Source organism: Pteronotus mesoamericanus, unplaced genomic scaffold, assembly GCF_021234165.1.
Source record: "Pteronotus mesoamericanus isolate MK-2021 breed Mesoamerican mustached bat unplaced genomic scaffold, CSHL_Meso_final scaffold_21, whole genome shotgun sequence".
NCBI lineage: Eukaryota > Metazoa > Chordata > Mammalia > Chiroptera > Mormoopidae > Pteronotus > Pteronotus mesoamericanus.
This window is the reverse complement of record NW_026555310.1, coordinates 7,094,584-7,110,245: the sequence shown is the minus strand read 5'-3', so window position 1 is coordinate 7,110,245 and position 15,662 is coordinate 7,094,584. Positions and strand designations below refer to the sequence as shown.

Here is a 15,662-nt window from a genome sequence, read left to right as displayed (position 1 = left end):
GACGGAGAGCAGGGTGGCAGCTGAGGGGGGCGAGGTTAGGGGGTTGAGCAAAAAAGAAAAAGAGCTCATGGACATGGGCATGGAGTATCAGGGGACTGAATTGTGAAAAAATACAATAAAGATTAAAAATAAAATAGAAAGAGAGAATGGATGCTGGTTGAAAATTGTTAGTATATGCCCTCTTGCTGGGCTTTTGGTTATCATGTTATTGTTGTATAATGTAATATATGGCCTTGTCCTCAGAGACATGGTTTATATAATAAAAATAATTTCAATTAAAAAATTGTTTTATAATTAGATGGTTGTGATTTTTAGAGCATTTTTTACATGACATAGTAAGATAAAATAACTGGAGAATATTTCATTAAAATAACACTTAGAAAAGTGGAAAATAATTATTATGGGAGAACTGTGCAAATTATATTTAATAATCGGAATGAATCCTGAAAATAATCTTGTGAGGAGGAAGGATAATGAGGTTACCTTCTGAGAATGGAGAACACTTATCTGGTATTGATAAAACCAACAAACAAAATCACAAAGTTTTACGTGCTTTCTAGAACCTAAGGTGTGGGTTTTCAAGAACCTCAAGTGCGCAAACAAATTAGAAACATTCCCTGGTGTTCTCTCCTATTTCTCAGGGGAAGCGTGTGGCCCTCAGACGCTGCCCTCTTCCATCTCGGCACTCTCCCACTTTTGTGCTTTTTTTAGTCTGTAGTTAATATACTTGTTATGTGGAGACTGGTATATAATATTCATAATTGGAGTCTGAGACAACAAGATGAAATGGAGTCTAAAATGGGCCTAAGGATAAAAATAAAAATGAGTTAAACTCAGAAATATCTAACATTCTACTTTTTACCTTAATCAATAACTTAGAATCCTTTAGTCCATGAGTAATTTTTAAAATTTAGAATGTGGAAGTAATTAGATTTTCTTTTTCAAGGCATTTGCATGATCTTATTTTGGCATGGGATGAGTTGTATCCATAAAACATGCCAAGACTGTATAAAATATATGAGAAATGTCCCTGGTGTCCTAAACGTTTTGAATCTGAATCCAGTATGTATTGAAAACACAAGTATAAGGATTCCAAATAAACGCATTATGTTGAATTTTTCAAAAATGTTCGTTTAAGGGATTAATTCAACCCAAACAGAAACAAACACGTTTTAAGGTGATTATTCAATTGGAAAATGATGGCCCATGTCTAAGTCAGAAGTGAAAAGGTAAGGCACTATGAGCAGTCCAGAACATGTTGTATGAAGCTGAACAAAAGCATCTTTGCTCTTTCCATTATGGCTTTGAGAGGACCAAGTGGAATGGCTCGATAGACCTCTCCTTGGGAAAGTGTCTCCTTCAGCTTGGCTACCTCTGCAGAGCTCAAATCTGTGTGCATCCTTCTCAGAAACAAAAGGGCCCTCAGATTTGGGTCTATTCATTAAGGGTCATGAAGCAGAGGAGAAAGAACAAAAGATTACTGAGTTCTATATATATTCTAGGTGTTTATTTTATTCTCAAAAAAGTGGGTGCTACTTTTCCATTCCCCATTTTCCACTGAAGCTCAATGAAAATAAATATCTTCTCCAGCGTTAAGCGACTACTATGCAGATTCCAAAGCCCTGAATTTTACTACATTGTTTTTCCTGCTCTAAAAAGTGCCATGATTCCATCTCCAGAGCCTTTCTAGTCCAACAACCCTAAAATTTACTGCACTGACTCTTTAGAGGAAGAATAGTGCTTCCTCCTGATGGCTTTCCATATGTGTGTGTGTATGCATATACACAGATATAGATATATATATATCTCATGTATTTAGTGGGTGAAACCATGATAGCTATGAAGGAGCTTGCTGATAGTGCACTTTTAGTGAGAAAAGAATCCCTCCGGAACTTGACATGGAGCAAATTTTAAAGGGTAGTCAAAGGAAGAGGAATCTAAGATAGAATGATCCAATGGGTAAAAGCAGTGATAGGCTAATATAATTTAAGTTACTCTATATATTTAATGGGGATAAGAACACTGTAACTGCAATTCTAAATTAGTCACACAGAGGATTCACGTATAAAAGTGGTATAAAATGTGCCCTTCAGGATCAGGGAGTTGATGTGTTAACATCAATGTCATCGTTATCTCTCAGATAGGTAATCAATCCAGTTCTTCCGGACAAGCACCTTGTTTTCCCTGTCCATAAACCCGTCCAATTCTTCCACAGAGCCAGGCCATTTCGAGAGGCGTACCTGCTCATGGCTGCCTTTTCGAGGCTCCCCAGCCCGGGGTAGCTATCCTGAGCGCTGTCCCCACTGCTGCTCTCGTCGTCAGGTCCCATGTTGACACTTCTCAGTTCCACAGGATCCATTTGAGCTGTCAGCGCTTCCTGGTCCACACGAGCTCCTTCAGGGTAAAAAGTATCCTGTGCCTTCAGCTTAAGGCTCTTCTACTTTGTATGGATGTTCAGTGCACACTGTTCTGCAACCAGAACACAAAACAATCATAATAATTTTCTTTAAATGAGATAAATGAATAAGAATTACCTACTTTGTGTGTGCTCTCTATAAAAATGTAGAAAGGAAGTGCAGTCCTGAAAACTTCACACAAATATGTCCAGAAAGATTGAATTGAATTGTAGGAAGAAAATTATTAATACATTGCCAAATCAGAACATGTTTATAACAAGAGTCCCTATATATGTGAAAATGACACATGCTTGGCTAGTCACCATGGGGAGAAAAAATAAATCTTAAGATGTAACAATAGACTTCAAGAAGTTTTAAGTATTTGGTTGGTTTTTAAAAAGTTTTTATTGAATTTATTGGGGTGACATTGGTTAATAAAATTATATAGTTTTCAAGTGTAGAGTTCTATAATACATCATCTGTATATTGTACTGGGTGTTCTCAGCCCCAAGTCCAGTCTCCTTCTGCTACCATTTATCACCCCTTTTCTCTCTTCTACCTCCAAAAAGCTTTAGGTATTTGTAAGCAGATTGCATGACTTAAAAGAAAGGGAGACAAAATAAGTGTTGACAAAGGAAGATCTGCCAACACAGAACCTGTAAGTGTCCCTACCAGCAGTAACATACAAAAATTACCATTTTAATCTGCTAATTGTGCATGAAAGAATTAACACTGTCAAAATGCTTGATAACATGCAAAGCAGGGTAGGATCAGGCTCAGGAAGCCATGTTCCAGGCACTTGGATCATGAAGCCCAAGTTAAGTACAATAACAAAAGCCACAGGTTTATCATTGAATCAGCATCAGTCACCATCCACATAAAATGAAAATACACTTTAACAACAAAGAGATTCAGCTTTTAGATCTCTTCTACCTTTAATTCACTAGACTTCAGCACAAGTTATTTAACAATTTACCCCTTATTTATTTTTCTCAATTGTAATGAAAAGGGGCAGACTGGCATTGTGGGGGGGAAAAAGCTACAAATCCATCATGTTGTTGATATAATGTCTGAAGTGTTTACTCTTAGAATCATTCAGGTCGTGCCAAACCATTATATTGGGGAAAATGCTATTACTCTTGCAAGGTGCGGTTCTGAAATGTGTACTATCCATTTGGTAAGGAAATCCTGAGCAGAGAAACTAACATAAAAATTGCTTTAGAACTCATGAAATCCGTAAGTTCCCTAACATGTATATATGGAAATGTTCACACAATCCAGTGCTGCTGCAGCGTATCTGTGGAAGGCAATTCACACTCCAAATTACAAAAGTTACAAAACACGTATGGAAACTCATTAGGATGAGCATCAGGAGGCATGAGAAATGACAAGATCCACACCTGAGGAACTACAAATAGTAAAGCAACTAAAAAGTGACTTTAAAAATAATATAATGAAAATAATAAAAAGATTTAAAGTAAGAAATAGCATCTGTAGAATAAGACCATTATAAAAGAAGGTCAGACTGGATTTAAAAAGAGCCCTCCCCCCAAAAAAGAACTCTTAAAATAAAAAAAAAATGTAGTCATTGACATAAAGAAAACTCAGCTGAAGGGAGAGTAATGAAACTGGAAGATAGATCTATGGAAATCACTCAAATTATATCACAAAGAGATAAAGAAAAATATAAAGTTAAGGGACTTGGGGAAAAAACAAGAATAAGAAGTTTAAACATAGTGTAATAGTTATTCTAGTATGAGAGAATTGTGAAACTAGGGAGAGAAGAGAAAAATAGATGTAATGGCAAAGAATTGTCTGGAACTGAAAAAAAGATGATAATCTACAGGGTTTAAAACCAAGTACACAGTACTTTAAGCAGGAGGAATAAAAATGAATATATTCATAAATAGGAGGTAGTATAAGACATCATAGATAAAGAGAAAAATCTTAAAATCCACCTGAGAGAATGCTAGTCAAACGTGCACATGGTTAAGAATAAAAATAGAATCTTGCACTAAATGAATAGAAAGATTTCTCTCACCCATCACACAGACCAGCTTCACTTCTCAGAAGCAACCACTAATGGCAGTTCCTGTTTTTAGTTCTTTAAATTTAGCCATTCTAAATTTAAATTATTCACTAAAACCTCTCTGACTTGGCTTATCAACTCTGGGCTGGTACCTATGAAAGATAAGGAAATTACATACTTCTTTCTATCCTTCCTTATCACACATTTCTGTTTTAGTTAATTAAATACTTTTACAAAGTTCAGATTCTATTTTCATACTATTCTGTAAGACAAATATCTCATAATTTTCTACACATTGTTTCTACACACTAAAAACCAATCATCAGGATTTACAACATTGTGATTGTGTAAATAGTATGACCCAAAGAACCAAGTGGTATGTTTGACTATACAATAAATGAAATATTATCTTCTATAACTCAAATGTTGAAAGTGGATTTGCCATATTTTTTACTTTCTGAGCAGTTTCTCCTTCACCCTTTGGGTCTCATTCAGCTGCCAATGTTTCTTGACTATCATTCCACCTTCTTTCTTCAACTGATTTTGCATTGTGGTGAAATACTACCTTTAAAAATTTTTTTCAGACATGTCCTATGTGTTTGTAAACAAAATTTCTGACTTTTTCATGTTGGAAAATGTCTTTACTTTGCCATCAAACATGGTTGATTGAATTCTAGATTCAAAATCATTTTCCTTCATAATGTTGAAGACATTTATCTCTTGACTTCTAGCTTCTACTGATGCATCTGATTCTTCTTTGTTTGATTTTTTCTGTCTGAATGACTTTAGAATTTTTCTCATTATTATCTGGAATTTCTCCAGTGTGCAACTAGATGTGAATAGTTATAAAAATTCATATTATTCTGGACATGGAGAGCCCATTCAATTAAAAGACTTGTATCTTTCTCCTGATCATAAAAATATTATACTATCTTAAAACTGTTTCTTCCTCTGTATTTGCTCCTTCTAAAATTTTTATAAGTTAATATTAGAACTCTTGATCTATATCGCTAAATTTTTCCCTTTATTTTCTATCTTAGCCTTCCTAGTCAGTGTTCAGGGATATATCTGTGACATCATGTCCAAAATAATACATGTGATCTTCTGCTGCATGATACAGTAAGAAATATATATTTGGTCTTCTTCCCAGGTTCCCAGGCACAGAGCTCCTGATGAAACACATTAATATTTGTTTTTGTCTCCAGTTCCTGAAATAGTTCTGAAATAACAAAGGTGAAAGAAGTGCCTTTTGTTATTCATAATGAGCCCCTTTGAACTATACTTGCATTTAAGTTCATGAGGTGACTTTTGGGAAGCCCCTGTGGAAGGGGGCTGGTTCCCAGGGGAACCAACCATGTGATCAGAGGGTTGGAACTGTCAGTCCCACACCCTGCAGCGTCCTGGGTGAGGGGAGGGGCTGGAGGTTGAGTTCATCGCTAATGGTCAATGATTTAATCAACTGTGCCTCAATAATGGAGCCTCCATAAAACTCCTAAGAGAATTGGTGAATGCATAGAGTTGTTGGGAGGAAGCACACAGGACGGCGTGGAAGCTCTGCATCCCTTCCTTCCTACTGTGCCCTGTGCATTTCTGCCATCTGCCTGTTCCTGAGTTATGACTTTTTATAATAAACCAGTGATCTAATAAGTAAACTGCTTTCCGGCATTCTCTGAACAATTCTAGTGAATTACTGAATTCGATTTACAGCTGGTTTGTCAGAAGTACAGGATGTGGGCTCTTGCAATTGCATCTGAAGTGGGGGCAGTCTCGTGGGACAAAGCCCTTACCCTGTGGGGTCTGACACTAAGTCCCGGTAGATGGTGTCAGAACTGATTTGAATTGTAGGGCACCCAGCTGGTGTAAGAGAACCAGTGAGTGTGGGAAAATATGCACACATTTGGTACTGGAGGAAAGTATTGAGAGTAGATAAACAGTGTTTAAACTGCATTCGTTTTATTTTTAAATCTGTTCACTAGTTATTTTTCACAATCATGTTTTTAACTTCTAATAATTTGTTCCTGTCCACTTCCTCTTTTTTCATATTACCTTTTGTTTTGTTTTGTTTTCGGATGCAATATTTTCTCAACTCTTTCTCAGAATATTGATCGGAAGTTTTCAAGATTTCCTTTGTTCCTCAAATTACATAATTATTTTTTTCTAGAGTTACTTACTCTATTTGTTCATTTTGGCTCTTCTCTTTCCTGCTGCTGGTTTTCCTTAAATTCTTAGTGATCCTTGGTTGTCTGTTCACATTCATGAATGAAGAGTCTCCTGCTTAACTTAGACAGCTAGTACTCAGGGTTTCTCTGATGTCTTGCAAGCCTGTGTCACTGACGGGTTGCTCCCTTGTAGGTCCTGTGTGTGTGGCTTCTCTGCAGTTGTCTCTCTGTGGGGCACCCTGCAGGGAGCCCGCTCCCAGACCCAAGGGCACTCTGGGGGAGAGAGGTTCCTCTGGGAACAAAATGCTGTGGTGTACTTTCCTCTTGGTGGAGCCTCCAGCCCTGCTTGTTACCCGTCTTTGTCTGCTGTGGCAGCCCTTATACCCATTCTAGAGTCCATTCTCAGATTTTCTTTACAGACTAGATCACAGCCTTACCCTATGGGCAAAAGGAGCAGCCCAAACTGATCAAGATGGCCACACTGAGGTTGCTTGGTGAATACACGCATTGGTTGCCTGTGATCCAGTCCTCTTCTTAGTCTATGTTGACTTAACTCAAACTGCTACCAGGCTCCCTATGGTCCCTCCTGCTACATAGCCTGGTTTACCCCGGTTCTTTCTCTCCTTCACAGATTGTCCAGCCTTATCAGCCTTCTGGCTTGTAAGAAGTCTTTAAAACTTCTGTTTGTTATTTTTCAGATATTTTTCCTTTTAAAAAGTATCATTTTGTTTAAAGTTTCATTGCTTGAATTCCTCGAGGCTAGGTCCTAAATCCCCTTTCTTCCAATCTAATCCCAAAACTTTATACACAAGAACAGCTCAAGTTCATCTTTAGCCCAGACATCTACTCTGGTCTCCAGTTCCATATGTCCCCTGGCCTAACTGATGTATATATTTGCATATCTCAAAGGTAGTTTAAATTAAATGTGTCCAAAATCTAACTGACAGTTCTCACCTCTTCCAATGTTTCCTATCCAAAGAATGTTGTCACCCCTTACCCAGCTACTTAAACCAGAAGTGTCTGTCTTATATTACAATGTTTTCTTTCTTCCTCCCTGGCGCCCAGTCCTTTGTGAAGTCTGGCTGATTTTACAACTAACTAAAGTATTTTCCAAATTAGTCTACTTCCACTTCTTCCACCATCACGCTTGTCCAAGCTACCATCATTTCTTATATTGTCCTAATTGATGTCCTTGAATCCTCTCTTGCCTACCTATTCAGTTTTCGCCCAACAGCCAGAGTGATCTTTTAAAAACAAAACTTAGATCATTCATTTGCTTAAAACCCTTTAATGTCTTTCCCTTACTCTTAAGATAAAGTCTAAAATTCTCAACATGCCCACAAGGTTCTATGCAGTCCACCTACTTCTCTAGTCTTACTTCCTTCCATACCTTCCCCGCCTTGGTGTTTTAGCTACCTAGCCTTCAAGAACTCACCTTGCTCTGTACCACGTCAGGCCATTTGCACACTTGGGTCATGGTTCCTGGAATGTTCCTCCCTCCAGCGTTCCACACTTGACTTAGGAAACCCCTTAGGTGGTTACAGGAGTACACATGTTGGCAGCCACTTCAGCTGGAGCCTCTTTCACTTTGTACTTATTAGTAAGAACCTCACTGATTTCACTCATGCTAAGCCATGCTAATACTCAGAATTTTTTTTTAAAGAATATCAAACACTCATGTGGCCCGTGAACAAAACACACCAGACACTGTGGTAAAGGCTTCACATCTATCAACTCATTTAATTCTCACAGCAGCCCTCTGACGTGGGCCCTATTTTTGTCCTCATTCTCATCTTACAGATGAGGCAGTGGAGGCACGGAGAGGTTACGTAGCCTCCAGGCCGTGCCCCTCTGCATGGCTCGCCTTCTCCACTACAGAGGACTACGCCCGGATGGTGTAAGAAACCCTGGCTTTGATGGTAAGTAAAAGTGGGTGTAAATTCTGGCCAAGTTAACTAACTTCTTGTTTTTCTTTCCATATGTAAAAATGAGGAAAATGTCATTCACCACAAGCAGTGCTGTGAGGGTTTAAGTGATATTTTGCGTGTCCAAGTTTGGCATGTAATAGGTAGGCCCTTAATAAATTTAAATCCCTTTTGCCTCTTCCAATAATCAGTATTTTTCATGCATATATACACACATGCATATAGTTTACCTTAGGCAGTTACATAGTCTCAAAACTCTTACATACATCAGAAAAGAGGTAGGTATCCCCTTCACAAATAAGGAAATTGAGACCTAAACTTATGCTACTTTACCATTTATAAAATACTTAATTCCTCTCTCTTTTAAGGTAATATAATACAATAATATGCCCCAATGTAGTGGTTTAAGACCTCAGCCCCTAATCCTAATCTTGGCCCCAATCAAGAGACAACACAAGGCAGAACACATTTTCAGAGCTCATGTCTTTATCTCTTCAGATTCTATTACTATCTCTTTTAAGCTAAAAACACAATATAAAATAATAGAACATCAGGAGAAACTAGATATTCTGAATCATTTGCCTGCAGCCCAAAGTACATACCTTGAAGTATTTATACTACATCATAATTGCTGAAATTTAATCTCATGATTAATCATACTATCGTACTGCAATGCAGAAGTATTTTGCAGGTGGCATTTATTTATTCATTCAGCAAATATTGAGAATGAAACATGAGCCAGAAACTAGGAAAGACAGACAGAATCCTTGCACCTGATGAACTGTTTAGTAGAGAAAACAGATCTTTGAACAAACTATTATAACATAATTTACACTTTTTCCTCTGAATAAATACTTATTGAACTAATTGATGATTCACTGCATGGGTAGGCTAGAAAAGAACGATGCTGGCAAACACTGTGATTGAAAAACATAATAATAAAGAAAATAATCTATTATGTATAGCACATTACATATGTAATTTCTGTGGGCATGGAGTCTTCTGCTGCTCCCTATATCTCCGCACACAGACCCTCCATCCACCCATTGCTCACGAGAAGAATCTGTCAGTGTTGACACCTCTCATTCTCTACCCCGAACCCCTCTACCCAAATCCAATTTGTACCCAAACCCTTTTCTTTTAACGTTTATTTAAAATTTTTTACCTCTCTCTCCATGACCATTATTGTTAGGCCACATGACTACCTGCTAAAGTCCCTAAAACAATTTTCTCATAACTTTTAAAAACATAGTCAAATGTCCTAATATCCTGTCAGGCCCTACGTATTTAAACCCAGACATAGATCTTTAGTCCCATATTGAATCGTACCCCCCCTCACTCACGGGATAGACTAGACTCCTTTCATTTCCCCGTTGCTACCGCAGGACCCTTGAACAAGCCATTCTCTCTGCCTGGAAGGCTCTGTCTCACATTCTTAACCCAGGTGTCTCCCAAAGTTAACTAAAAGGACCTAAAAATCTTTAAATGCCATGTGGTCAGAGAGGCCCCACATTGAAAACTGATGCCTCCATTATGTGTTCTCATAATAGCATGTTCTCCCCTGCCTCACAGTGCTTGTCACACTCTGCACTTAGACTTTTAGTTGTGGTTATTTGATAAATAGCTGTCTTTTCCACTAGGCAGAAAGCTTCATGAAGGTGGAAATCATGACCATTTTATAGGCTCTTATATAATCCCAACATTTAGCACAGTGCCTGGTGTTATATTCTACTAAGACCAATGCATCTTCATATGATTTCCTTTATAGATACAAGTATGCATTACTGTTATTTATTGATAGGTTAATATTTCAAAATGAAATGGAAAGCTCTTCTATGGTTACAAGAGAAAGAACAGCTCTGTTGCATAATGAATGTTCAAAATTATCCTAAAAGAAAAATCAAATTTGATTTGATAGAACTCTGGGTAGTCTAGCCTTTCTTTCCAATGAAGTTAAGTTGCTCTGTGATACAAGATGTCTGCAGAAACAAACTGGGTATCTCAGTGCGGTCGTTTTTTGCATTGTTGTTCTAATTCACTCATTCATGAAGATACAGAATCAAAGCTTGAAACAAAAGTATTTAGAATATTATCAGCATTAAAAGACTTTGTTTCATCACTTTTATTAAGAGGTGTCTAAATACCCTAACTAGCTGATTCATTATACCCAAATTCTAGTTTTTAAACACTATAATGTCTCCTTCTTTGAATAAGTACCTAGGAAATTCAGGATAGAAGATTCTCAAGAAAAGCAAATTTCTCAAATTTTTACTTATGTTGTTCAAAGAACATCAAATCTGGAAAGCAAAACTGCCCTTGATTCAAGAGGCAACAATTATAACCTTCCCGAGTTACTGCAACATTTATTATGTGTGATAGGTGAAAGTAAAAAGGAAGCTAACACGGTCAGAGCATTTTCCACCATCCCTATCTGTTTTGTCCTTCATGCTAACCTAGTTCTGACAAATCTACTCGGAAATCTACATTAAGGTAGCCAATAGCTTCACATGTCATTTACCTTTTTGTTGAGCAAGGAGGAAGTATCTGGTCATGCAACTCCTAAAAGCCAAACTACCTTGGATCCAGGGAACTGATTTAAATCCACACAGAACATATCTGAGATAAACGGACATAGCTTGGACAATGAAATCAATCTTGTTATTTTTATATTAAATCCTCTTAAACAATTTCCCAAACAATGCCATTCTAGTCACACATTGATAGATGGCTTGTTGGTCTCTGACATGATTTCTCACAGAAATTAATTTTCATAAAAGCATTCACTACAGTCAGTTGAGGGACATCTTAGAAAAGAAACTGACAATAACAGCAGAACTATATTTGCTTGACTGCTCCCTATTGCTGGTGCTAACATAGCATTTTCATTCCTCTCCGCTGCTTAGACATAGCTTACAAGTAGTATCTAGGGAGGAGTAGAAAATTTAAAATAAATAACCACATATTGAGGCCTTTCCCTTTACTAAAAATATTGCATGCTTGTTCGTATAAGAATTAAAGCAACCATTTGATGAGGTGTAAAGAACTATTCATAAAATCTGAATATGTTATTTTGCTTACAGACTTTCTACCTCTGCTCTTAGAAGACGAGGATTCTTTAGTATCTTAAACACTAAGAAACATCTTCAATTCCCGCTTAAATTGTAATTCCTATTTCCCCAAACAGTAGTTTCCATAAATGTATAGGGATATGTAGCATGTATGATATTAGCATAGGGAACTCTTTATGCTACCCATGTCGATGCATATTTAATAAACTATAATGATTGTGGATACAGTAAATTCTAAAATGTCTCCATTCTATATAGTCAATAGTGAACCACCACTAGAGGTACCTTTTTTTTCTGAAAATAAATCAAAGAACATGGTTATAGAGAACTCAAGAGTTTAGCCCTCAAAATTACATGTCTCAGTATTTAAATGTTACTGACCTACTTCTTAGGGGTATAAAGACTTTCAAGAAAATACCAAAACATTACCTAAATATAAATCTGAATGACTGGTAGAGGTTGGCCTTAAAATAAATGGCAATGTTTTCTAGAACACACACCTAAATTTCTTTAGTTTGTCAAAAGTAAAACTTTCAACCAATTGTCCATGAATATGATCTATATCATCAGTTAAGAGTTTTCCACTGAGTTATAAGATACTCTTAGTTTTATCACCTGGATATTTAATTAAAATTATCACCATATGCTCAGTAAGATGCCCCAAATGCAAGAATACCTAAACCCACTGACAATTCTCCCCCTTTCTAATGAATAAATTTGAGTATAGTTCTAATTTTAGATAACGGTTTTCAGCCCTTCAAAATCTAAAGTTATGCTTATGTTCTACTCAATTTCTCAGCTTCTGCTAGTGAATTTGCTTTAAAAATACTCCATTAAAATGGTCACACAAAAAGACAAAGCGAGACACAGATGTCCCTTTTTTATATGACAATAATGCAGCCCAAACTCTCAGCCTTTCACATCTGCTGCAGGTGATGCTCCTTCTTTGACTACTTTTTATTTTCTCCAAGCTAAAGAAAATCTTCAAAGTTATAAATTGAGAGTGTACTTCTAAAACTTTATAATTTTTTCCTAAGACAAATTATATCAACTCTTCATTCTATCCAACAATTAACCAACTGATGTAAATAACTACAGCCTTGTTACCTGCCAGTTTTAAAATGGTTTCCTTTCCTATTATCCGCTGTCTTGATTTTATGCTCAAACCTAAAATTATCAGTGAAAGAAAACTGCAATCGGGACCTGGGTAAATAATTTCAATGTCTAACATTATATTAAATTTATCTCTTTTTTCCATGAGAAAAAATTACCCAGACAGTATTTTCAAACTTTTTAACTTGTTATAAACAATCAACACCATACAAAGAAGAAAAGAGCACTATTTTAACACTGCGTATGTTCATGTAAAAACAGCTTTACCTTAATTATTCATCCAGTCCTGGGAGTCTTTCTGGAATTGTTTGGAATGGCAGAACCCTGAAACAGAGTTGACTTGTATGAACCTTTGGGCATCTAGACAATGATTTAAAGACCGGTGGGCGTGAAGGAGACAAGCCAATCACCACCACCACCTCGTCCAACACCTCCCTCTGTCCAACTTGCGTCAGCTCTTAAAAAAAGAAAAGCTAAATGAGTTTACTGTTTTTCATTTGGATTAAACATCAGTTACACCAATTTCTGTTTGCTTTTAGAATTTTGGCTTTTATTCAATAAAATACTTAACTGAAAGTTCTACCTTGATCGGTGTCATCCTGTATCAAGATTCTGTACTCTGGTTGACTAATAAATGTTAACTTTTCCAAAGGCTTATGAACTGAAGTCAAAATGAAACAACACACTAATAATAGTTATGGAGTCAGACTGTTAAGTGAAATATTATAATCAGAATGCATAGAAGATATTAGTTATACAGCAGAAGAATTATTTTCTTTCGAATTCTTGACTTATTTAGAGAAAATATTGTAGAAGGACAGACACTTCCAAACGACACCAAATTACTCAAAGTGCCGTGAGGTTGAAAGCCATAAGCCCTGTTATTGCTGCTACCTGCCAAAGCAAGTGTGCTGAGTAAGCAAAATTCTTTTTGGAGGTTTTAAAGAATTTTTAAATAGATGTTTTCCCCCTTTTAAAGAAAAATCTACTTGGCTTTCCACATGTCAGAGAAAGATTTAAAATGTACATATGCTTATATATTAAAAACTTTTATATATTTTGCCCTGACCAGGTGGCTCAGTTGGTTAGAGCACCATCCTGTAAACCAACAGTTGGTTATGGGTTCAACCCCAGTGGGGGCACACACCCAGGTTGCAGGTTTGATCCCCAGTTGGGGTGTGTGTGGGAGGCAATCAATTGATGTCTCACACTGATGTTTCTCTCTCTCTCTCTCTCCCCATAAATCAATTTTTAAAAAACCATATCCTCGGGTGAAGATTAAAAAGATTTTTTAAATCAATTTTTCAATTAAAATCAATTTTTTAACATGAATAAACAATCTAGTAAGCTATCAGAAGAAATGCAAGATTAGAACAGTTGTGTTAATTCCCTATTTCTAGAAAAAAAACTAAACATTGTTCTTAGAGTAAGAAATGTTTAAGTTCATGAAAGACATTAAACATTAAACAAAATGTTCAGTTACCCATTTTCTTTTCAAATGTGCCCATTTGATCTATTAACTTTAATATGATGTATTTTCTTTTATTTGTATTTTAGTTGACTTGTCCTTTGTTTTTCAGAGTTATCCTGTGGTTTTTTTCCCTTTAGCAGATGAAAATTATTATGGCTTTAGGAAAAATAATAACAAATATACTATTTTAATTTCAGGGAAACTTGAAGAATATTTCTTTACAAATAATTTTTGTCATTTAATTGTAATCTTTCCAATTTACAATTTCCTTCTGTTTGCAGAGTTACCAGATGAATATGAGATTAATCAAACAAAAACCTGAAATAATTGTTAGAGAATTAAATACTTGTATCCTAATAAAATCCCACTTGATAGTGGGTCAACTGAAAAAGAATGAATCTACTACAAAACATGAATTTTATATGATATCTTCATATAAAATAGGGTGACAATAAATGTATGAATACCTTACGTTTTACCTCTTTAAAATTTTAAAGTTTTGGATTCCTTAGAATTCTGATCTTCTTTAAGTGTACTAAATAATTACAGTAGATTAGCATGTTGGATTGAAATAAGAAGCACACATAAGAGGCTTCTATGAAGGGTCTTATATTTCTTTTGAACCTACCCTAATTGCAAAATTCTTACCATAAAGCTTTCCTAACACTGACTTCAAAATCAAATATACACATATGAAACTAATTTGACAGAAGTTAACTGAATTAAAATAGTTCAGGAACTTGTTTGTTGTTTGGCTGCTTTTCCCTAGATATTTGACGTGTTTAGACATGCCAAAATTAATGAAGAAATGTATGGTCTGGCCTTGACAAAACTCACAGTAACTTTCCTTTCATAAGGAAAATGCAGACTTAAACATTATAGTTTAGTGTTTGAATATTTCTTAAAATCATACCATAATGTAACTTCATATATAGTTGGTAATAGATGCATACTCTTTTGACATTTAAAACATGGCAAATGCAACATATTTAGTGAGGTTTGATTTGGTTCCAGTATCACTGTAGGAAGAGGTAATGGACCAAAAAATGTAGACTTTACAAAATGAAAAATACGTGGGTAGTGAATAATGAAGTCTGAGCAATGAGATGACACTTTAACTGATCCTTCACATAAGGAATTCATGTTAAGTGCCACTAGGAACAGGTATATGAGACTTGGTCTACAGAGAGGTACAGAGGGATTATTGGGGGTAAGAGATATCCAAGTAAAGGGATACCTGGCTTTTCAGACTGTAACATGATTAATGTTAGCAGAATTTCACAGTATGCCCAAGGCCTCCAAAAGAGTCCTGGGGGGCTGAGGCCATCCAAGAAGCCTTCAGGGAGCCCATGTACCTTGATGAGGGCCTTGAAGTCCAGGTGATATATCAATAGCTAGAGAGAAAAGGAGATGCATCCTGGATGAAAAATGCAAACATGCTAAAAACATATTCTGGCAACAAAAAGAACCAGTATGGCTGCAATGGAGACTTTCTGGAGCA

The 15,662-nt window shown here is 36.3% G+C and overlaps 1 protein-coding gene across 2 annotated transcripts in view; it reads right to left on the bottom strand.

The window, feature by feature from the left end:
• SLC38A4 (solute carrier family 38 member 4) overlaps positions 1-15,662 on the bottom strand; it is a 67,922-nt gene that overhangs the window by 25,279 nt on the left and 26,981 nt on the right. The window contains exons 2-3 of one of the 2 annotated variants that reach the window (XM_054591189.1): positions 12,958-13,014; positions 2,241-2,469 (exon numbers count right to left, since the gene is read on the bottom strand). In XM_054591189.1, coding sequence (XP_054447164.1) covers positions 2,241-2,359 — 119 coding nt within the window. In that variant the 5' untranslated portion in view covers positions 2,360-2,469; positions 12,958-13,014. The remainder of the gene's footprint in view (positions 1-2,240; positions 2,470-12,957; positions 13,015-15,662) is intronic. The other variant, XM_054591190.1, reaches the window with a different exon arrangement.